The sequence below is a fragment of the Vipera ursinii genome (genome assembly GCF_947247035.1).
Source record: "Vipera ursinii genome assembly, chromosome: 7".
Taxonomy (NCBI): Eukaryota; Metazoa; Chordata; class Lepidosauria; order Squamata; family Viperidae; genus Vipera; species Vipera ursinii.
The window spans coordinates 2,032,206-2,056,360 of NC_139521.1; the positions used below are offsets into that span (position 1 = coordinate 2,032,206).

A 24,155-nucleotide genomic window follows, 5' to 3' on the forward strand; every position below is an offset into this window, starting at 1 on the left:
CCTGGAATTAAGGAGAAATTTTCTGACAGAATAATTAACCAGTGGAACTCCTTGCCTCCAGAAGTTGTAGGTGCTCCAACACTGGAAGATTTTAAGAAGAGACTGGACAGCCACTTGTCTGAAATGGTATAGGGCCGTGGTGGCGAACTTATGGCACGTGTGCCACAGGTGGCATGCACAGTCCTCTCTGGGCACGCGCGCCGTCGCCCCAGTCCTAGGCCTTCAGCTGGGTTTTATAAAAGCTTTTCGCTTTAGGCCTCCGCCGCCATGTGCAAAAAAAAAAGTTCAATAAATCAATCAATTTCAACTTCTCGTAGAAAAAAAAAAGATCTCGCAAAGTTGGAATTGATTGAATTTTTTAGTCCCACCCAGTCTGTCGTTACCACTGCAGACACGCCCACCCAATGGGCCACACCCAATAGACCATGCCCACCCAATGGGCCACGCCCACCTGGCACCTGATGATACATAAGTGAGTTTTTGGTTGCGTTTGGGCACTCAGTCTCTAAAAGGTTTACCATCACTGGTATAGGGTTTCCTGCCTGAGCAGGGGGTTGGACTAGAAGACCTCCAAGGTCCCTTCCAGCTTTATTATTGTTATTTGTTGTTGTTATTATTACATGTGGCATAATGATCCCTGGCCATTAAATAATATTTAAACCAGGGGTGGGTCTAAACTTAGCAACTTAAAAACCTGAGGACTTCAACTCCCAGAATTCCGGGAGTTGACATCCACAAGTCTTAAATTAAAAGTTGCCGAAATTGGATACCCCCGATCTAAAGGAAAAGCAACGGTACAGTTTTGTTTGCAAGCTCGGAGGAACGTGACGTTTAAATGACTAATGCTGCACATTTTGATCAGTCGTGATCGGGATCCAATAAATCACCTAAAGACAAATCATTGGGAAACAGGTTTGTTGTTTTTTTTGAGTTCGGCTAATTTTGAGCTTTCGTTGCTTCCCAAAACGTTCTCTAGACCGCGTTGGTAGAAGGCTGCAAAATTTGCAAGCAGGGGAATGCTACTCTCATTTCCTCAGAAGCAGACATTGTTGAAAAGTAGGGCAGAAGTGTGCAGAGGAAGGAGAACGCACAGCACTTCCAAGCAAGATAAAGTGAAGAAAACAAACTGCTGAGGCAACGCAGATCGTTGGGTAAGCATCTGTGCAACCAGCTTTTTTTTTTCTTCTTCCAAAAACTGCTGATTGTACAGTACGGAGCAATCGGTCTGCCCAGGTTTAGCTGCAGTGCCAACCTTTTCCACTTAACGGCTCTTTTGCTTCCCTTAATATAAATCTGATTGCTGCGTTTTATATTCTGTCAATGTTCTGTGCTGCGGCAATGCAGGGAGAGAGAGAAAAAAACCCCACTGAAAACTATGCATCTAATAAAGGAGAATATTTGTAGCTTGGGGTTGAAGTTGAGGGGTCCTTGCTGCTCTCTGACCTTGCTTGTTTTCTTGCAGACGTTTCAAGACCCAAACTAGGTAACATCATCAGTGCTAGAAGGGAGGGGGGTTTGCAGAGAGGGGGAGGAGGAGAAGGAGGAGGAGGAGGAGGAAGACTGTGGGGTTCTTGGTGGTCTCTGAGTTTGGTTGTTTTCTTGGAGACGTTTCATGACCCAGACTAGGTAACATCATCAGTGCTAGAAGGGAGTGGGATTTGCAGAGTTGGAGGAAGAGGAGGAATGGATCCTTGGTGTTCTCTCGGCTTGTTTTGTTGCAGACATTTCATTACCCAAACTAGGTAACATCATCAGTGCTAGAAGGGAGGGGGGTTTGCAGAGAGGAGGAGGAGGAGGAGGAGAACGACTATGACTATGGGGTCCTTGTCACTTTTTCCAGTGGCGTTGTAACTTTGAACAGTCAACTGCTGTAAGTTGAGAACTACCTGTTCTCCATTTCATAAACCTGGAGCCTATCACGGAAGCATTCTGTCTAATCTACACTGCAGGCCACGGCATGACCTACCTACGGTATTAATTAAAGGGTTCCAGAAGTTCAACGTATGAGCAAGATCAAGTCCCCAACAAAATACAAATCCACTCAAGTGAGAATAGCACGGGCGCACGTCCCACAAAACACGCAAACACCAAAGGTAAATTAATTTTAATTTATTTCAGATCATCGGAAGAGAAGCCAAAACTAAAACCGACAGGTTTCAGCCGAGACGGGCCTCGTGCAAAGCAAGCAGTGTTAAATCAAGTCGAGCAGCCTTAACGTTAACAAACGAAGGGATCCTTCCGTACCCAGAATAATCTTGCATAGTGTTTGATAAGTTCTATTTTGGGTTCTCTGCAAAAGAGGTAAAAACCCCCATAAATTAGAATTTGCTTTCTGGATAGTTTAAGGACGAGTTAAGGTAAAGGTAAAGGTTCCCCCACACATGCGTGCTAGTCGTTTCTGACTCTAGGGGCCGGTGCTCATCTCCGTTTCAAAGCCGAAGAGCCAGCGCTTGTCCGAGGACGTCTCCGTGGTCATGTGGCCGGCATGACTAGACGCCAAAGGCACACGGAACGCTGTTACCTTCCCACCGCAGAGGAACGTAAATATGACTCAATGATTTCGGTGACGTGGAGGCTTTCATGAGACAGGCTCTTGACATTCCATGCAGAAGGGGTCTCAAAATAAATGACACGTGAAGGACTACATCAAAGTTTGGAACAAAAGGTATAGCTCCCTCACCCCTGAGAACGGTTTTGTGATTGTGGCACTGCTGACAGGACTCCTTCATTTATTTACCAGTGACTGTTAACAGCAGTCTCACATGTAATTCATTTACACAGGAAGCCTGATTTTACTGAGGAGGCTCAAGCAAGGGTTAATAGTCTATTAAGGCAAGGAGGTACATGTGAACCCTCTCTCGTTTTTTCCTATGGGTAGTAAGGCTTTTATAGGCGTTTGGATTCAGTTCCCAGAAAGCGGGGGCACATACAGAACCAGCGGGCTTGAATGTTGGGAAAAGACGCGGCTGCTTTAATGAGTTGCCAGTCAATGCTGTGTTTGCACCCCTGACATGCCAAAGTATCTTCCTGGAACTGAATCTAAAATATTGGTTAGAACCTAAATATTTTGCTTTGCCTCTTCCAAGGGAAAATTAGAATTTGAGCAGACAGGCACTCCTGCCTTCCACGTGTTGAAACGTTGTCATTTTGCACTGGCAGCCATTGCCAATGACGTGCGTTGTGCCAATAGAAATTAATTTATTTATTTTGCACGCAAAGCACTTCGTATCTTTTTTCTTTAATCTCAAATACACCTTCCATTCCAGAGAAGATCATGACAACTGGCAATTCGATGTAAGGTTTAGCGTGCCGGTCTCTATCCAGAGACAAAGAATGGTGGCTTTGCAGGGAGGACAAATCCAGACCAATATCACGATGAGCTACTGCTAAGATCTGGAACCCTGTACAGAAAAGAAACACAATTTAAAAAAAGCTCCTTTTTTGATAAAAGGGATATGGGAATCCGAGACTCTCATCTGCACGCAGTTTTTATGAAGAGGTTCTTCAGAAGAAGAAATGCACAACGCCCGGACGACAAACTCTTTTCAAAGGAGAGAATTTAATTCACCCTGAGAAAAAATGGCTCTGGAATTAAGTCTCAAAGGCTACGCGTAGCCGGTTAATTCGAATTCAGTTTGTCTGCAGGCACTTCTTTCTGGAGAAGACATACGATTTAAAAGTTCTGCAGAACTTTCAAGCCTGCCTGGATTCTGGCGGCCACCATATTCGGTCCTAATAAAGGCACTCTCCAACGACAAGAATTTACAACGAACTCCTTTGAAAAGTAGCAGATAAAACACGCAGAGCAGCAGCAGTGGTTGAACATGGAGCAGCTACCCCAATGAACGAACTGAAACTCTTATTTATCTGTCCTCGTGACGTAGGACTGTCAAAATTCCTTTCTGGAAATTTTAGACGATCAACTCGGCTGTCAGCAATTCAACGGGGAATTAAATTTGGATTTAAATTTAAATGCCCTTTCGGACATATACACCCAAGTAAGTGAGCATCACGATCTCTTTATTCATTCCAATGGGAAAAAAATATGTCTCTGGCAGGAGAATGCCCTGAGGTCATTGACATCGGATTATTTTTCTATTTAAAAAAAAAAGATCATTCTAAGCTGGAAATAATTTTTGGATAATCTAAGGCTGGATGTCTCCTCCTTCTATGCTGCATTTTTCCATCTCGGGATGAATATCTACGTTCGGCCCTGGTCCATCTTGCTGCTTCTTCCCTTTTCTTAGAGCCTTCAGGCATTTGTCGAGCCTTTTCACGAACGCCTGAACGTCTTCCGTCTTCATCCCAATGGCCGAGGCAGCGTTGAGGTATGAACAGCGATACTGGTCCGTGTGGGCCATAAAACCTTGGAAAGTATAGCCACTCACGGTTTGCAGAGACCCAGGAGAAACCACCCTGCAAGGGAAGGAACAGGAGTCAAAAACATGTTTCTAGCACAACTTGACTTGGAAGAACTGAAAGGTTAATTCTAGAAATCCAAGGAAATCTAAATCCGCCAAGGGTGTCATTTTCTGTGGAAGTGCCCAAATGGACGCTCCTTTAATAACCAGTAGGACTTGCTTCTCCATAAAAATAAAAATATAAAAAAATAAAAATCAGTGGTTGAGCCGTATACAGGTAGTCCTCATCTTAGCACCCTAATGGGGTCTGCCCATCACGGTCGTAAGTTGTGGTGATTTAAGTGACCGACTTCATTTTTACGGATTTTTTTTGTGTGTGTGGCTTTTGGCAAAACCATCGTAAAATGGGGTCACGTGACCGCCGGACACTGAAAGCGGTTGTGAACGGGGGCTAGTTGCTGAGAAGCCGACATGGAGTCATGTGATGGGGGGGGGAAACTGTTGGAACTGGGTCATATGGACCTCCAAGGAGGTCGGTCGTAATTTCGGTCATAAATCAAGGACTCTGTGTATGCTCTGTTTGACAGCATCTGCGTATCTTTGGGATCAATTCAGAGAATACGTTCTCTGACACCATGAGATGTGGATGGATGGGTAGAGATGGATAGACAGACAGACAGACAGATAGGATGGATGTAAATATATATGCCTGATGACATTTGCAGAATGTTTGGTGCTGTGCATTAACTGGATTTATTAATTTACAACAACAAGAATAATAATAATGTTGGAAGGCACCTTGGAGGTCATCTAGTCCAACCCCCTGCTCAGGCAGGAAACCCTACACCATTTCAGACAAATTGCTGCCCAATCTGTTCTTATTTATTTGACCATTTAAAGCAGGGGTCTCCAATATTTATTTATTTGTTTGTTTGACCATTTAAAGCTGGGGTCTACAATATTTATTTATTTATCTGACCATTTAAAGCAGGAGTCTCCAATATTTATGTATTTATCTGACCATTTAAAGCAGGGGTCTCCAATATTTATTTATTTGTTTGTTTGACCATTTAAAGCTGGGGTCTACAATATTTATTTATTTATCTGACCATTTAAAGCAGGAGTCTCCAATATTTATGTATTTATCTGACCATTTAAAGCAGGGGTCTCCAATATTTATGTATTTATCTGACCATTTAAAGCAGGGGTCTCCAATATTTATTTGTTTGTTTGACCATTTAGAGCAGGGGTCTCCAATATTTATTTATTTATCTGACCATTTAAAGCAGGGGTCTCCAATATTTATTTGTTTGTTTGCTTATTTGACCATATAAGGCAGGGGTTTCCAGTCCCCAGGCCGTGGTCCCGGTGCAAGTGGCAAGGCGAGTGTGCATGTACGTGCAGATTTCCATTTACGCGAGCAGCGGGCACTTGCGCAAATAAAAAGTGGCACGTGTACGTGCGCCTGCTCGTCTGCCACTCACACAGAAGCATCCCTTCTCCCCCCCCCATCTCCCCCGCTCCACCGAGCTGGAAAGATCGGGGGCCGCTGATGTAAAGGCTGCTTATTATCCTGTGACTTTTCTCCAAATTGCAATCCGCCGTGCACACGGCATAAGGCAAACAAATGACGTACGAATAAATACCGTAGAGATTTTAAGATGGCAAAATTTTAAGAAAAACTCAAGGGCCGCAAGAGTTAAAAAGCCCCTGGATTTTCACAAAAAACGCTCCGGGGCACAAGCCGGTCTAGGCACCGAGATATTCCGGAATCGAAACGTCGTTAAATGGACTGACCTTGCTCCGGAAACTTGTCTGGTGAAAAGCATCGATCCGAGCTGGGTGACGGCTTCGGGGTTCTGTTCGTCTAGTTGTCCCAGTGACATGGCTGAAAATGCAAACACAAAACACAAAAACACAGGTGTCGTGTGTGTGTGCATGTGTGTGCGTGTGTATAGCAACACCCCACACCTTTCTCCTTTTGAATCTCAAGCGCTCCACTGAACGTCAGAAAAAAAAATGTCTTTTTTTCATTTTGCACAAAAAGAGGCAAGCGCAATAGATTTCTTTTTCTTTTTTAAAGGGGGAAAAAAAAGATGCAATATTTCAGGCACGTTGTGGCCGCTGCAGATATTAACTCTGCCGTTGTCTCAACCGATAATTAAGAGCTCAAGAGTCAGCAGCACAGCCTTATGTCCTTACGTTATTTTTCTCTTTTATTCTTTCCAGAAGGAAAAAAAAAGTGGATTTTCACCCGCTCTCTTAGCAGAACTCCCAAAGGATTTTGATGCCAGCCGTTTAACCCTTAAAAGATCACCAAAAACCGCTTTGAAATCCCCACTCTAACAGAATTGGAAGGGACCCTTGGAGGTCATCTAGTCCAACCCCCTGCTCAGGCAGGAAACCCTATACCATTTCAGACCAATGGCTGTCCAGTCTCTTCTTAAAAACTTCCAGTGTTGGAGCATTCACAGCTTCTGGAGGCAGGATGTTCCACTGGTTAATTGTTCTAACCGTCGGGGAATTTTTTCCCTTCATTCTAGGCTGAGTTCTTTTTTCAATACACTTCCATCTGTTACTTTTTTTTTAATTCCATTTATATCCCGCCCTTCTCCGAAGACTCAGGGCGGCTTACAAGCTTAGCAGTAGCCTTCATTCTATGTATGTTCTGAGAGGGAGTGGCGATGCACGGTGTCACATTTCGTGCAGACCCTCTTCGAAGTGAACTCTTCACCCTGGACAGGCTGAGTAGCAATCAGCTGGCAGATAAATGAATGGCGCGTTTATCACTTGGATCAGACCATGGCTGATCTGGGACTGGGCTGTGCTCACAGCTGCACTGGGAAAGTGTCAGCAAAGTGGCGTGAAAAGTGGCCTTGCAGGATCTGGTGCTGGAATGAAGCTACCACAGACACGGTTTCTCCTGCATAACTGCAAATGTGTAACAGAACAACAAGAGTTGGAAAGGCACCTTAGAGGTCTTCTAGTCCATCCCCCTGCTCAGGCAGGAGACCCTAGGCCGTGTCAAGACAAATGAAGGTCCAGTCCCTTCTCAAAAACCTCCAGGGATGGAGAACCTACAGCTTCTGGTGGCAAGCTGTTCCACTGGTTAATTGTCCTCAACTGTCAGGAACTTTCTCCTTAGTTCCAGGTTGCTTCTCTCCTGGATGAGTTTCCATCCATTGTTTCTTGTCCTGCCCTCTGGTGCTTTGGGGAATAGGTGGACCCCCTCTTCCTTTGGGCAGCCCCTCAAATATCTCTCTCTCACACACACGCACACACACACACCCCATACAGTGATTTGGGAGAGAAAGTCAGCAACTCGTTTATGCATTTCATTCCAGGAAGCCAGCCTTACCTAGAGAGATAGGATTGTGCGGTGTATCCAACAATCGTTCGTTGTAGCTTTCTGCTAATTTTTTCACCTCCGTTGAAAGGTAAGAAAACATTTCCTAAAAATAAAAGAAAAGGGAAAACAAGCTGTTTAGAGTCATGCTAATCTCTGCTGAAAGCTCCAGATCTTAAAGAGTTGCATGTCAAACGTTGCCAGACAAATGGCTGTCCAGTCTCTTCTTAAAAACTTCCAGTGTTGGAGCATTCACAGCTTCTGGAGGCAGGTTGTTCCACTGGTTAATTGTTCTCCCTGTCAGGAAGTTTCTCCTTAGTTCCAGGTTGCTTCTCTCCTTGATGAGTTTCCATCCGTGGCTTCTTGTCCTGCCTTCAGGGGCTTTGCAGAATAGCTTGACTGCCTCTTCTTTGGGGCAGCCCCTGAGATACTGGAACACTGCTATCATGTCACCCCTCACCCTTCTCTTCGTTAAACTAGACAGACCCAATTCCAGCAACCGTTCCTTATATGTTTTAGCCTCCAGTCCCCTGATCATCTTCGTTGCTCTTCTCTGCACTCTTTCCAGAGTCTCATTTATGCTTCCATGCACCATCGTTTCTCTATTTTGGGAATGCAGAGGGGTCCGGACAAAACCCAGAAGCATTCTTAGAAATCTAAGGGAGGCTGAAGTTGTTTCTTTGCGGACCACTAGCTTCAGTTTTTTTTTTTTAAAAAAAGGTTTTAATGGAAAAAGCTGGTTTGCAACGGACCAAGGGAGATTTCCACAGCCCCGCTGAAGTATAAGTCAAGGGAAAGAGTGCTCTGAATTTGTGCCTTTTGCTCAGCACGATAAAACAATGGAAAAATGAAGCAAACAGCTCTTACTCATTAGAGGATATACATTTAAACCCCCCCCCACACACACACTATAATGATCTTCCTAGCTAAGCAATTTGCTGTATAATAAATTAAGGGTTCTTTACGCTAAGTAGTATTTCCTCGGGAATTTATGACGATGCGAAGCGCAAGTCTTCCTTTAAAAATTCTCAACTGAATTCCATTGATTTTTCTACATCGCCCACCCCATATTTAAGCCCGACACAAAAAAAATATTAAACGGGGAAATATTAAACAGGTTATTTGTTCCCTGCTAGAATGTCAGCTTGAATTTCTAAAGGGGCGAGCTAGTAAATAATAATAATAATAATAAAACAGTTAAGCTGTAAATTAAGCAAGTCCAGTAAGAAAGCTGGAGCCCAAAGCGAGCTAGATTTCTTTTAGCCTCCAACATCTGAGTTTGAACTACAGGTAGCCCTTGACTTATGACCACAATTTGTGTTGTTAAGTGAAGACATTTGTTCAGGGAGTTTGGCCCCATTTTACGACCCTCCTTGCTTGTTCTTAAGTGACACCGGTTGTTAAGTGAATCTGGCTTCCCCATTGACTTTGCTTCCCGGAAGGTCGCAAAAAAGGGGATCACGTGATTACCACCCCTCGGGATATGGCGACTGTCATAAATAGGAGTCAGATGCCAAGCGTCTGAATTCTGATCACGTGGGGATGCCACAATGGTCATATGTCATATGAAAAATGATCATAAGTCACTTTTTCCAGGGCCGTTATAACCTGGAACGGTCGCTAAACAAATTGTGGAAAGTCGAGAACCAGCTGTATATTACCAATGCGAGGATTAAAGAAGAAAAACATTGCCTTAGTGGGGGAAAAAAAGTCTTTCCTCCATTCTCCACCACCAATATGGATATGGAACCAAAATAGAGCACTATAAATAGCTTTTCCTGAGAACATCATAGCTGTGGCTTAGCATAAGGTAATAAAACAGGGAATTAAATTTTATCATTCTGGAACAGGTCAAAATACATCCCAGAAAAGAAAGTATGTGTGTGGGGGGGTGTGGGGGGGAGGGAAGTGTTATTACGTCTTATATCTTCAGCATATTTAATAGCAATAGAGCTGCGACATTTTGAGAACTGAATTTAGACTAATAATAAAGTTGGAAGGGACCTTGGAGGTTATCTAGTCCAACCCCCTGCTCAGGCAGGAAACCCTATACCATATCAGACAAATGGCTGTCCAGTCTCTTCTTTAAAAACTTCCAGTGTTGGAGCATTCACTGCTTCTGGAGGCAGGTTATTCCACTGGTTAATTGTTCTCACTGTCAGGAAGTTTCTCCTTAGTTCCAGGTTGCTTCTCTCCTCGATGAGTTTTCATCCGTCGTTTCTTGTCATGCCTTCTGGAGCTTTGGAGAATAAATTGACACCCACCCACCCTCTTCTTTGGGGCAGCCCCTCAAATACTAGAACACGACTATCGGATCTTGTTTTCCTTAAACCAAACATACCCAAGTTAAGGAAACAATGCTACCGTTTTTCCTCCTACGAATCACATGGGCTCCTGGTTTTGAAGGCACGGCCATTTTGTTTCTGCCTCGCCGGGTAAAATAGCACCAACCTTGCATAAAGGGGTTCAGAACTAAAAACGCACACGTTGCGCGATTCAATCGATCAAGTAACGGAATCCAAGAAAGGCTGCGACATTAACGAAGGCTCGAGAGCCAGAAAAATCTGCCTGCGGAGTTTGGGTGGCTACCATGGTTTTTAACCTCCCTACAGAATTTGTTTTTTTTTTTAAATTTCATTTTGCAGTTTCGCCGACGCTCCAAAATGGAAGCTCTAGCTTTTCAAAAACCAAAGCGTTTTTTTTTCTTTCTTGCAACTTCATCCCTCTTAACATTCCTTCGGAATCAATGTACACATTCAGCAGACTCAAGGAGCGGAATGCAATTGTCTGGCTTAGCAACGGAAATTTTGGCCTCAGTTGAAGTTGTTAAGTTGAGGGCTACCTGCAGAAGATCATTTTTTTAAGGGATGGTCACATTGTCTTGATCTTACGCCCAGCATAAAGGAGGCACCTGAATTTTGGTCACCACGATGTAAAAAAGATGTTGAGACTCTAGAAAGAGGGCAGAGAAGAACAACAAAGATGATCAGGGGACTGGAGGATAAAACATGTAAGGAACGGCTGCTGGAATTGGGTCTGTCTAGTTTAATGAAGAGAAGGACGACGGGGGACATGATAGCAGTCTTCCAGTATCTCAAGGGATGCCCCAAAGCAGAAGGAGTCAAGCTATTCTCCAAAGCGCCCGAAGGGAGGACAAGAAGCAATAGATGGAAACTCATCAAGGAGAGAAGCAACCTGGAACTAAGGAGAAATTTCCTGACAGTGAGAACAATTAACCAGTGGAACAACCTGCCTCCAGAAGCTGTGAATGCTCCAACACTGGACATTTTTAAGAAGAGACTGGACAGCCATTTGTCTGGAATGGTATAGCGTTTCCTGCCTGAGCAGGGGGTTGGACTAGATGATCTCCGAGGTGCCTTCCAACTTTATTATTATTATTATTATTATTATTATTATTATTATTATTATTATTATTGTTGTTGTTGTTGTTATTATTATTATTGCATGCCAGAGACTAAGATTCGTTCGGACTTCGATTGTCGCTAGCCAAAACGTTAGAACCAGATTTCAGAGAGGCAACTGAAACTCTTGCAAATGTCTCTTAGTGTGTGAAAACTCCAATCCCAGATCCATTAATCCAGAATTGCTACCTTTCTTTCTTGTAGCAGGTGCCGGTATCCTTTCGCGCCCAAACTCAGCAGCGTGATGAGCACATCTAACGAAGGAGAAGCCGAGGCTCTTCCTAGAGAGAGACAGAGAGAGAAAGAAAAATAATATCTGCTCTTATTGTGCGGAAACAACAACAACAAAACAAAACAAAAACCCGTCTGGGGATATGGTGGGTTTTTTTAAACACTAATTTCCACTCTTAAAAAAATATCTGCGGACTGGCCAAAGGTAGACGACTTGCCTCACATCCTATTCGATTGGTGCCTGTATAAGAGACAGGCATCTTGGCCTATACACTAAATCAGGGTTAGGCAACCGTGGCTCTTTTATGACTCGTGGACTTCAACTCCCAGAATTCCTGAGCCAGCATGGTTCAGCTTGGAAGCCTCTCCCTTTCCCCTCAGCATGGCTGGCTCAGGAATTCTGGGAGTTGAAGTCCACGAGTCATAAAAGAGCCAAGGTTGCCTCCCCCTGCACTAAATGAATGACCCATTGGGATCCCCATATCAAAACAACTTACCTTACCTTACCTTATGTCTGGCCAGAATCTGAAAATAACATTTAACACAGCTCAGTACTTAGGCTAAATGGTCCCGCTGAGATCTGCATATGTGGGACTGATTGGGGTAGATTGCAGGAGTGACACCGAAATATAATTTCATCGTATTTCATCTGTATCTTAAATTATTGTATTCTATTCCAATTTCGTTTTAAATTGTATTTTATCTAATTCCATTTTAAATCGCTTTTATCAACTTTTGGCAATAAGTGGTTTCTGGAACTTTGGTATGGCCCAAGGGTTAAGTGGAATTTTCCTCCAATGAGATTTTCCCATGTATTTTACCAGGAAAGATAGATAGGGCAGGCTAGAAAAGTCAGCGCCCTCCTAACCATACCCAAGCACTCCAAGTTTGTTGGCAATGTCCATTTTGCTCCATGAGTTCATGGTGACCTAACCCTAACCCTTAGTGGAATTTTCCTCCAATGGGATTTTCCCATGTATTTTACCAGGAAACATAGACAGGGCAGGCTACAAAAGTCAGTGCCCTCCTAACCATACCCAAGCACTCCGAGTTTGTTGGCGAAGTCCATTTTGCTCCATGAGATCATGGTGACCTAACCCTAACCCTTAGTGGAATTTTCCTCCAATGGGATTTTCCCATGTATTTTACCAGGAAATGTAGATAGGGCAGCCTAGAAAAGTCGGCGTCCTCCTAACCACACCCAAGCACTCCGAGTTTGTTGGCGATGTCCATTTTCCTCTCCGAGTTCATGGTGACCTAACCCTAACTCTAATCAATCAATCAATAAATATCTTAAAAAAAATACATCAATTAAAAAAAAACCACGACCTACCTGGATACATTTTGCTGATTTCCTGTATGAAGGAGTCATTGAAGCCAGCAATTACAGCCCCGCCGACTGGAACCATAAAATTTTTGTCCAAGCTTTGTACAAAAGCATCTATCCGGCCTCTTCGGGAGCCCTAAAAAAAAAAAAAAAAGACAAAAATCGCAACAAAACAAAACAAAAACAAACCAACAACCCCAGGAAGTTGTGGTAAAGTTGGGTTCGCACAATGCAATAATCTCGTGTGCGTATCCGGCTTGGGCTTCCTCCGTTATATCAATCCGCGAAACCCAACATCAGCAGTTCATTCTTTTCCTGCCTCGAACAAAAAACCCAGAAGTGGTTTCCAAGCAGAATCAAAAACTGCATTTTCTCCAACTGAAAGTCAGGTTTTTTTGTCATTTCTGCTGGCTCCCTCGCTTCCCCCACCCCCATTTTCCTTCCGTGGCGGGGAGCTACCCTTACCTGTTGAATGAGGTGCATGCATTTGGAAGACTGTACTCCGTACGCGTTGTTGACAATGTGCGGGATGCCGTACTTTGTGCACATCTCAGCCAGTTCCTCCAATCTGTTAGAAACCAAAACGCAGGTTAAAAAAAAAAAAAGGTCAGAACTGGAAAAAAAATCTTCTATGATTTTTTTTTTTACCACAAACACATGATAAACAAAAACATTTTGAAACAGGGCATTATATCCGAACCAAGAGGAATGAAGACTCACTTGAATTTGAAGAGTCGCATGAAATAACTATTTTAAATGAATTATGGAAAGCAGTTTAAAGGTGGGTGTTCACAAGAGGATATAAACCAGAGGTGTGGGGAACCTTGGCTCTTTTATGACTCGGGGACTTCAACTCCCAGAATTCCTGAGCCAGCAACTCCAGAATTCTGGGAGTTGAAGTCCACGAGTCATAAAAGAGCCAAGGTTGCCTACCACTGAAGGCTTACTAGAATTTAAACTCTGATCAGATCAGATTCTCAACTTTTCTGAGGTACTTGATTATAAATCTAACACAGGTAGTCTTCGACTTTCAACAGTCCACTTAGCGACTGGTCGAAGTTACAACGGCGTGGGAAAAAGCAACTTACGACTCTTTCTCACCCTTACGACCGTCGCCCCCATCTCCACGCTCAAAATTCAAACACTTAGCAACTGACTCATATTTATGACGACCGCAGTGTCCCGGGGTTTACACACTTACAACTGAAAGTAAGATTTAAACCAGATAAAAAACAAAGAGTCATGGGTTTGACTCTGTTAAAAATGATCTGGGAAAACCTCACCGTGTGGCAGTGAGGAACGTATTTTCGCTAAGCTCTATAAAACGTTACTGAAATTGAATTTGGCAAGTGAACGTGCAAAAGCATTGTACGATTCAGTGGGTAAAGAATTTCAGATATAAATGTTATGCTTGAACCGTGGGGGAATATATGGACGAAAGGATTAAAATGCACATTCAATTACAATTTAAAAGAACACTTCTACAAGATGATGTATCGCTGGCATTTAACACCAGACAAGTTATCCAGAAATGTTATAACGCTATTTCGAATGAATCTTGGAAATGCAAATGTAAAGAAAGGACTTTTTTATCATTGATGGTGGAGATATGTTAAGGCAAAGAAATATTGGAGTAGGATTCATATTCTAAAACAGATGGATTTTTAAAGGGAATACAAAGATAAAGCCAGCAAATTTTCTTTTGGGTTTAATGGAAAAAGACTTGGGGAAAAAAAATTGGAACTTTGATGTTATGCATGTTGAATAAAATAAATAAATAAATAAATAAATAAATAAATAAATAAATAAATAAATAAATAAATAAGATTATTTTATGCACAGAAATGGAAGGATGCTTCAATCCCCACAATGGATGAATGGCTGCAAACGTTGATGGGAGTTTAGCAGAGATGGCCAAATTGACTGCTTTGATTAAAGAAAAACAAACTACACAATTACTTTTGTTACTACTTGGAAACCGTTTCTGGACTTTGTGCTCAAGGTGGGAAGAAAAAAAAAAGAAACTTTGATTTTGGTTTTTACTGATTAGACAGATTTGTTGTTATAGAAATGGCTAGTTTATACTATTATGTAAAAGTAAAAAGTTGAGATTTTACGTTATCTTATTCTACTGCACGAAATGGAATCTCTTCTTTTCGACACTTCTACTTTCTCCTTTTTCCCCCTCCTTTAATTTTCCTACTATTTGCTTTTGCATTTTATATTATAAGTTAATAGGTAAAGTTAAAGGTTCCCCCGCACATGCGTGCTAGTCGTTTCCGACTCTAAGGGCCGGTGCTCATCTCCGTTTCAAAGCCGAAGAGCCAGCGCTTGTCCGAGGACGTCTCCGTGGTCATGTGGCTGGCATGACTAGACGCCAAAGGCGCACGGAACGCTGTTACCTTCCCACCGGAGTGGTCCCTATTTTTCTACTCGCATTTTTACGTGCTTTCGAACTGCTAGGTTGGCAGAAGCTGGGACGAGTAACAGGCGCTCACTCTGCTACGCAGCACTCGGGATTCGACCCACCAAACTGCCGACCTTCTGATCGACAAGCTCAGCGTCCTAACTCACTGAGCCACCACGTCCCTTATAAATTAATAACAACCGTTAAAAAAAATAGCGTAGAGTAGCCAGACTCATTTATTTATTTATTATATTAGATAAAGGGGACAAAAATTACTGGGACAGTTAATTTTTATTTATAGACGGACACCAATGCTAAGCTTTCCAGGGGAAAACGCATGCAATAACTGGAGATACCATAGTAGCAATAAACTACCACATATTTAAACCTAAAAATGACAATTTGATTGCTAAATTATACCTGGAACGTCCTGTATAGGTAGGTCAAATGTCTAAAAATTGCTACCAAGTATTTCAACCTAAAAAATGACAATTTTGATTGCTAAATTACACCTGGAACGTCCTGTGTAGGTAGATCCAATGTCTAAGAATTACTACCAAGTATTAAAACCTAACTTGGAGACGTGGTGGCTCAGTGGGTTAGGACGCTGAGCTTGTTGATCAGAAGGTCGGCAGTTTGGCGGGTCGAATCCCGAGTGCCGTGTAGCAGAGTGAGCGCCTGTGACTCGTCCCAGCTTCTGCCAACCTAACAGTTGGAAAGCACGTAAAAATGCAAGTAGAAAAATAGGGACCACTACGGGGGGAAGGTAACAGCGTTCCGTGAGCCTTTGGCGTCTAGTCATGCCGGCCACATGACCACGGAGACGTCCTCGGACAAGCGCTGGCTCTTCGGCTTTGAAACGGAGATGAGCACCAGCCCCTAGAGTCAGAAACGACTAGCACGCATGTGCGGGGGAACCTTTACCTTTTTATTTAAACCTAAAAATGACAATTTGATTGCTTAGTTACACCTGGAACCTCCTATATCGGTAGGTCAAATGTCTAAAAATTACGTTGGCGGCATGACTAAAAAAGTCTTATTAATATCACTCTACAGTGTGGAAACTTAAAGTCTCTCCTTGTGCTTCTAACCACATGATTGCAAAGATGCCTATTTGCACGTCAGAAAAATTCTTTCCTGAACATTTTTTTAAGCAACGTCTCCTTGAAAGACAATTTAACCTTAACAATTAAAAGTAGAAACGTTCTCATTATGCTGCGCAATTGATTTGCTTAGTCACCGGCTCAGCTTCCTTGCACAAATCACCGACAAAATTAGAATATAATTCACCCTTGAAAAGAGAGGCAGGGGTCAAGACTCTTTATCTACGGCATTTTGCTAGGTGCAGTTTCTCTTTTTATTTCAAAATAACTCTCGCTGGCATCAAAGGCGTGCAGAATGGGTTTGGATGCAGCTGATATGAAATTAAAACAAAACAAAAAAAAAAACCCATGGAGATCTTAAAAACTATTGCTGAATTAACTAACCCCTTGGAATAAAAGGACTTAGTGGAATTTCTTATGCGTGTTCCCAATGAGAAGAATAAAGAGGTAGCTGGAGGAACAATTCGATGAGGCTGCTTATCCACAAATAGCTTTGAGGGCAGATAAGGTGAGCTGCATCTTACTTTTAGATCTTCAGGACAGGCACTTTTTAGACTTCCCTTCCTCCAAATTTATTTATTTTTTATTTATTTTAATTCCATTTATATCCCTCCCTTCTCCGAAGACTCAGGGCGGCTTACAAGCCATAACAGCACAGGTAAGTCCTCGACTTAACGGCGGTTTGTTGAGGGACCGTTCAAAGTTACAACGGCACTGAAGAATTTGACTCAGGACCGTTTTTTTTTCACCGTCGCAGCGCCCCCCCCCAGATCACATGATCAAAATTCAGAGGCTTGGCAACTGGTGTGTACTTGTGACGGTTGCAGCATCTGGGGAGGGGGGTCACGTGATCCCCTTTTGCGACCTCCTGACAAGCAAAGTCAATGGGGGGAGGGGAAGCCAGATTCACTTAACGGCCGGGTGACTAATTTAACAACTGCAGTGATTCACTTAAGAACTGTGGCAAGTGAGGTCGTAAAATGGGGGGAAAAAACGCACTTAACAAATGTCTCGCTTAATGACATACATTTTGGGCCCAGGCAGTTGAGGACTAGAAACCAAGTTGGCGGGGTCCTCTGACAGGTGCCTTGCTTCCTTTATGTCGTAGTCCCCTCATAATTTTGGTTATATTTTTTTTTCCTAATCATAAGAATATATTTTAAGAGTCTCTTTTTAAAGTGCCGTTGTCACTTCGAAATGGTCACTCAGCAAACGGTTGTTAAGCTGAGGACTCTCTATACTCTGGGCCGTTCTCTCCTCCCACCAGGCCCCTGTAGAATCCAATCCCACGTTTGAGTAACCTGTCCTACTCCGATTTGAATCAATCCTTGTTTTTTTCCAGCATTTAGGATCAGACTGTTGGAGACCAGCCGACAAAGGCCAAAGTCCCTCCTTGCCTCATGCCTCTCCAATTGTGAAACTCAGCTAGAGTTAATATGTTACTTATTTATGTTATAAATAACATATATTTATGTTACTTATATGTAAGGGTGTAGATCTATACATATATTGTATATAGTATGTTTAAATGTGTGTGTACGGTTTGAGAGCAGGCAACTACATTTCATTTTTAAGGTGTGCCGTTGTGCCCACAGTAAAAAATGACAATAAAGGTTTCTCTCTCTCTCTCTCTCTCTCTGTATCTATCTACCCATCCCTCCCTCCCTCTCTCTCTCTCTCTCTCTCTCTCTCTCTCTCTCTATATATATATATATATATATATATATATATATATATATATATATATATATATATATGTATATATATAAAAAGGTAAAGGTTCCCCCGCACATGTGTGCTAGTCGTTTCTGACTCTAGGGGCCGGTGCTCATCTCCGTTTCAAAGCCGAAGAGCCAGCGCTTGTCCGAGGACGTCTCCGTGGTCATGTGGCCGGCATGACTAGACGCCAAGGGCGCACGGAACGCTGTTACCTTCCCGCCGTAGTGGTCCCTATTTTTCTACTTGCATTTTTACGTGCTTTCGAACTGCTAGGTTGGCAGAAGCTGGGACGAGTAACAGGCGCTCAATATATATATATATATCTTTGGTTATTCGGGTTTTTTCCCGCGTAGAACTAAAGGTGTAGGATATATATATTGTGGCTTGCACAAGCACAAAGCCAAAGACACCAGCCTGAAGATGACGAGTGGGACCTCGTCGAAACGTCACCAAGACACCCTCAATCTTACACAGGAAAAGACCTGAATACGCCAAGACCTGCATACCTGTACCCATGAAAATTATGTGTGTGTGTGTGTGTGTGTATATATATGTATATGTATATGTATATGTATATGTGTATATATATATATATATATATATATATATCAAAAAAATAAAGGGAACAGAAAATAAGACATCCTACTATTAAATATAGTACATTGTGTTAAGTGTTCCCTTTATTTTTTTGAGCAGATAACTAGAGAGAGAGAGAGAGAGAGAGAGAGAGAGATAACTAGAGAGAGAGGGAGGGATGGAGAGAGAGAGAGAGAGAGAGAGAGAGAGAGAGAGAGAGAGAGAGAGAGAGAGAGAGAGAGAGAGAGAAACCTTTATTGTCATTTTTTACTGTGGGCACAACGGCACACATTAAAAATGAAATTTAGTTGCTTGCTCTCAAAGCATACACATACTTAACACACATTTAAACATACTATATACAATATATGTATATATGTCTGTATCTCTCTCTCTCTATCTATCTATCTGTATCTGTCTCTGTCTGTCTCTCTCTCTCTCTCTCATTGCCAGCAGCTTCACCATCCCCTTCAATCTCTTAATGCCACCCAACATTTACCTGGGGATTTATTTACCTGTCAGGTACCCTTGGAGCAAAGCAGGAGGTAGTAGAATGAACGCAGAGAATATTATCAGCTCCAAGATCCAGGATTTTACCTTCCACTGCCCGGAGATCGGTACGTAGCTCATCTCCTTCTAAAACATTTTCTATCACCACTGGCTCAAAACCTGGTCCAGGCCAACAAAAAGAACAAACGAACGAACGAATGAATGAGTGGGCCTCCAGGATCCTTCCGCAATTTAGTTCTTTTACCTGCAAAACCCTCCCTTCCACTTCACTGGTTGTTACTTTTTAAGGGGTGTGTATGTTTCTATTTGTGTACGACGGCAGCCCGTTTGGAAATGTAAGCTTACCGATGTATCTCGCTAAGCGAGACAGTTGTTAAGTGAGTTTCGCCCCCTTTTATAACCTTTCTTACTACAGTTGTAAAGTGAATCGATTTCACTGTTAAGCTGGCAGCCCGCTTGTTAAGTGAAAATGGCTTCCCCCACTGACTTTGCTTATCCGAAGGTCGTCAAAGGGGACCACGTAACCCCTCCAGGGCACTGCAACTGTCATAAGTACATGCCAGTTGCCAAGCCTTTGAATTTAGATCACGTGACCCTGGTGGGGTGTGTGTGTGTGCCGCAGCCGTGGTCACTGGGACGTACCTGCAGTCACCATTGATTTGAAGCAGGATTTCTGATCTATCCGAGGCCAGATGATGTATCTTGCCTTCGGCCTCCTGTGCCGAAGGGTTAGGAAACATAAAGTGAGGCTCATGCCTGTTGCCATGGGAACCACAAAGCAGCTACTGGTGGCCTTGACCCCTGCAAGGGAATGAGAATTCATATCTAAACTGTTAAGAAAAGATAATAATATTTGCAGCTCAGGGTTAAAAGGAGGGGCCCTTGATGCTCGCTGAGCTTGTTTTCTCACAGACGTTTCATGACCCAACTAGGTAACATCATCAGTGCTAGAAGGGAGTGCAGTTTCTGGAGAGATTAGGAGGAGGAGGAGCAGGAGGAGGTGGAGAATTGTGGGGTCCTTGGTGCTCTCTGAGCTGGGTGGTTTCCTTGCAGACATTTCATGACCCAACTAGGTAACATCATCAGTGCTAGAAGGGAGTGTGGTTTCTGGAGAGATTAGGAGGAGGAGGAGGAGGAGGAGGAGGAGGAGGAGGAGGAGGAGGAGGAGGAGGAGGAGGAGAAGAAGAAGAATTGTGGGGTCTCTGGTGCTCTCTGAGCTGGGTGGTTTCCTTGCAGACGTTTCCTGACCCAACTAGGCAACATCATCAGTGCTAGAAGGGAGGGGAGTTTGCAAAGAGGAGTCGTCTTCCTTGGTGCTCTCTGAGCTGGGGGGCTTTCTTGCAGATGTTTCATGACCCAAGAGGCAACCCCCGCCCCCCCAGCCCCAAAAGGGAACAAAAAAGACCCGGGCACTTCTCCAATCAGCATCCAGGTCAGTATAGGTTACCTCCAAGCTTAACATCAGGCCAACAATCAAATAAAGGCCACCCCAATCAGGAAACTGCCAAAGAAGTCAACAGCAAACAGCCCAACCAAAGAACCAACAAGACCATTATCCCCACCGACACTGACAGGGCAAGCCACCAGAATATAAGCTGAGAGCAAACTGCAGCCTTTATCAGCATTGATGATGTGACCTAGTTGGGTCATGAAACGTCTGCAAGGAAACAAGCAAGCTCAGACAGCACCAAGGACCCCACAGTCCTTTAATTCCTCCTCATCCTCCTCTTACTCCCCCTTTCTGCAAACCCCCCTCCCTTCTGGCACTGATGATGTGACCTAGTTGGGTCATGAAACGTCTGCAAGGAAACAAGCAAACTCGGAGAGCACTAAGGATCCCAAAGTCATCATTCTCCTCCTCCTCCTCCTCTCTGCAAACCCCCCTCCCTTCTAGCACTGATGGTGTTACTTACTTTGGGTCATGAAACGTCTGCGAGAAAACCACCAAGCTCTGTGAGCACCAAGGGCCCCTCAAAAGAGGGAGATGCATTTGATGCAAGAAAACTTTGTTCCATACTTACCAGCCAGCTTCAAAACATCCAAGACCAGTGAATTGGTCAGTTTGTTCAAGAGACTGGAGCCTGCCGCTTTAGGTTGGACCGCCGCTATGTCTCCTGACCTTCCAATCCCGTGAATCAATCTGGAAATCAGGCAGAATATTGGCAAAAATATGAAGGATTTAAAACTGGAAAGACCCAAGGAGCAGATGAAACCTTCCCGATGAAGGAGTAGTTCGTCTGGGATGAAATTGTAGGGAAGAACTAGAATCGATTCTGGTAGAATTCTACTGGATTTTTTATTTATTTATTTATAGTTATAGTTTATAGTTTATTTGATTTATATACCGCCCTTCTCCTTGGTGGGACTCAGGGCGGTTCACAGGGCATTTGAAACATCTATATAGCTGACCCCTCTTAGATTGAACTCTGGTTTGGGCTATATAGGTGAGTGTCACGGTTCCGACAGATGAAACTCTTCAAAGAACTTCGAGGCATTATTTACCTTAAAGAATCTTTATTTGAGTAGCATAGCATTAGCACTAACACAATCGAAGCCAAAAACTGAGTTGACGTGCTAATACCACTTTACAATGCCTTGGTAAGGCCACATGTGGAATACTGCATCCAGTTTTGGTCACCACAATGTAAAAAAGATGTTGAGATTCTGGAAAGAGCGCAGAGAAGAGCAACAAAAATGATTAAGGGACTGGAGGGTAAAACATATAAAAAAATGGTTGCTGGAATTGGGTATGTGTAGTTTAACGAAGAGAAGAGTGAGGGGTGAAATGATAGCACTGTTGCAGTATCTCAGGGGCTGCCCCAAAGAAGAGGGAGTCAAGCTATTCTCCAAAGCACCTGAAGGCAGGACAAGAAGCAACGGATGGAAACTAGTCAAGGAGAGAAGCAACCTGGAACTAAGGAGAAATTTCCTGACAGTGAGAACAATTGATCAGTGGAACAACCTGCCTCCAGAAGTTGTGAATGTTCCAACACTGGAAGTTTTTAAAAAGAGACTGGACAGCCATTTGTCTCAAATGGTATAGCGTTTCCTGCTTGAGCAGGGGGTTGGACTAGATGACCTCCAAGGTCCCTTCCAACTTTACTACTACTACTACTATTATTATAGCACGCCAGAGACTAAGATTCGTTTGAAATTCGATTGTCACTAGCCCAAACATTTTCCAAACTGATCTGTTTTGTACCCGGAGCCCATCGTGTTGTATCACTGCTTTTGTTCCACAGACAAACTTTGGTAAAATCAAACCACTTGAAAAAGCCACCTTTACCTGTAATGTCTCCGAGCCACCATTTGGGATGCAACTCGTCCTTCTCGTTCACCTACACCGCAATTGCCCAGGAAATTATTGCTGTCCATAATGGCAAGTTCGTGAAGAAAAAGTTCAATTGTGCTTTCGTCCCATCCATCTTCAGGACATTTGCCCTTCAGGAAAAAAAAAACCAACAGCACGATATAATATAATATAAATGAGGTATGCAAAAAGTATATGATCTTTTCTTCTCTCTGACCAGGATCCTGACAATTTCTTTCCAGGCTGCTCAATTTGGTGCTATTATTTCTTGTATCTGCCCAACCTGCTGTTGAAGTTTAGCAAACATTTTGGTGGTTGCCACTGCTTTTGTCGTGCAGTTATTGTATGTAAATGTATGTCATTTTACTGGAATATTTTTAAGCTTTATTCATAGGAACAAGCCTATTAAGAAGCAATAATAGTGGAACAGGGGGTTGGACTAGGAGATCTCGGCGTTCCCTTCCAGCTCTATCATTGTGTTAAATGTCTACATGTGTTTTACTGTCCTGACCCAAAGACCTAGTAAAGGTTTGACTGCTTATATAGCTAAACCAAGCTAAAATATGGAAAATCTAAATTTTAACGGTAGCTGGGCTGTTAATTTTAAAACAATAAGTGTTCATTGCAAAGTGCTAAAAAGCGATCTGTTCTTTTTATCCTTTTATAAGATATAGGAAAATAGATCGGTTTTGTTAAAAGAGATAATCAGGTATACCGGCTGAAATAAGACGTAAAGCAGAGTTACAATTTGGTCCCTGTGAGTTATTATATCAGCTGCCGTGGTCTAGTAAATATATATTATCTCAATCCGTAAGAACGGGCTTCGTTCCTTTCAATAGGTCAAAAGCCAGCCAGCTTACGATTTAGGATTTCGTGGACTCAAGCCCAGCAGACTGGGTTAAATCATAGCTACTTCCCAAGGGTGTCTAGAAAACAAAAAGCTGAAAATAAAAATCTGACACCCCGAGGGTCTCCTGGTGGCCTCCCATCCAAGAACCAACGGGGCCCAGACTAGGAGCTAAAGCAGAGGTGGGGATCCATGGCTCCTTTGATGACTTGTGGACTTCAACTCCCATAATTCCTTAAGCCAGCAGGGGTGGGGAACCATGGCCTTTTCATGACTTGTGGACTTCAACTCCCAGAATTCCTTGAGCCAGCATGGGGAGGGGGGAGAGAAAAACAAAACTACAGCTCCATTATGATTTGTGGACTTCAACTCCCAGAATTCCTCAGCCAGCCATGCTAGAGCAAACGCAGCGCCTGGATCCAAGCCCCGCCCTCCCACGGGAGGGGGCGTGCCTAACCAGCCCGCGGGGCGGGGCTTCCCCCGAAACCCCGCCTCCTCCCTCTTTCCCAACCAGCCGGGCGAGCGCTACCTGCTCCAGCAGCGTCCGCACGCGCAGCTCGTGGGCGCGTCGGCCTTGCGATCCCTGCCGCACGTAGGCCGCGTTCACCAGCCTCTCGCCGGCCTGGAAGTTCTCCGCGTTCATGATTGGCGACGGGCGAGCGGCAGCGGGGAGGCGGGGCTCGAGCGAGGCCCGCGCGCAGGCGCACTTAAACCTCAGGCGGGTAACTCCGCCCCCCACCCCGAGCCACACCGCGACGCAGCGTGGAGGCGGCGCGCGCGCCCTCTACAGGCTAGGAGGAGGAAGCTCAGCGGCGGTCCAATTTGATTGATTAGTGCTGGGATGGGAGGCCACTAGGCGATCCTCGGGCCGGAGGCCTGATTGGGAAGTGGGGGAGAAAAAAAAATCCTATAAAAAGGCAATGACGAGCCGCTAGAAACCAGTGCATGCCTCCAAGAAAAAGAGTTGTACTTTCTTTCTTCTGTCCCTTTAAAAAA

At 43.7% G+C, this 24,155-nt stretch overlaps 1 protein-coding gene across 1 annotated transcript; it reads right to left on the reverse strand.

Moving 5' to 3' along the window:
• Positions 1 to 2,100: 2,100 nt before the first annotated feature.
• On the reverse strand, positions 2,101 to 23,845 carry SEPSECS (Sep (O-phosphoserine) tRNA:Sec (selenocysteine) tRNA synthase). The gene is made up of 11 exons (XM_083368080.1): positions 23,689 to 23,845; positions 22,289 to 22,443; positions 21,024 to 21,142; positions 19,645 to 19,803; positions 19,008 to 19,161; positions 13,153 to 13,255; positions 12,694 to 12,823; positions 11,319 to 11,410; positions 7,720 to 7,813; positions 6,159 to 6,249; positions 2,101 to 4,416 (listed from the first exon to the last, which is right to left on the reverse strand). The coding sequence occupies exons 1-11, from the start codon at positions 23,800 to 23,802 to the stop codon at positions 4,146 to 4,148; spliced, it is 1,482 nt and encodes a 493-aa protein (XP_083224206.1). The 5' UTR covers positions 23,803 to 23,845; the 3' UTR covers positions 2,101 to 4,145.
• Positions 23,846 to 24,155: the final 310 nt, after the last annotated feature.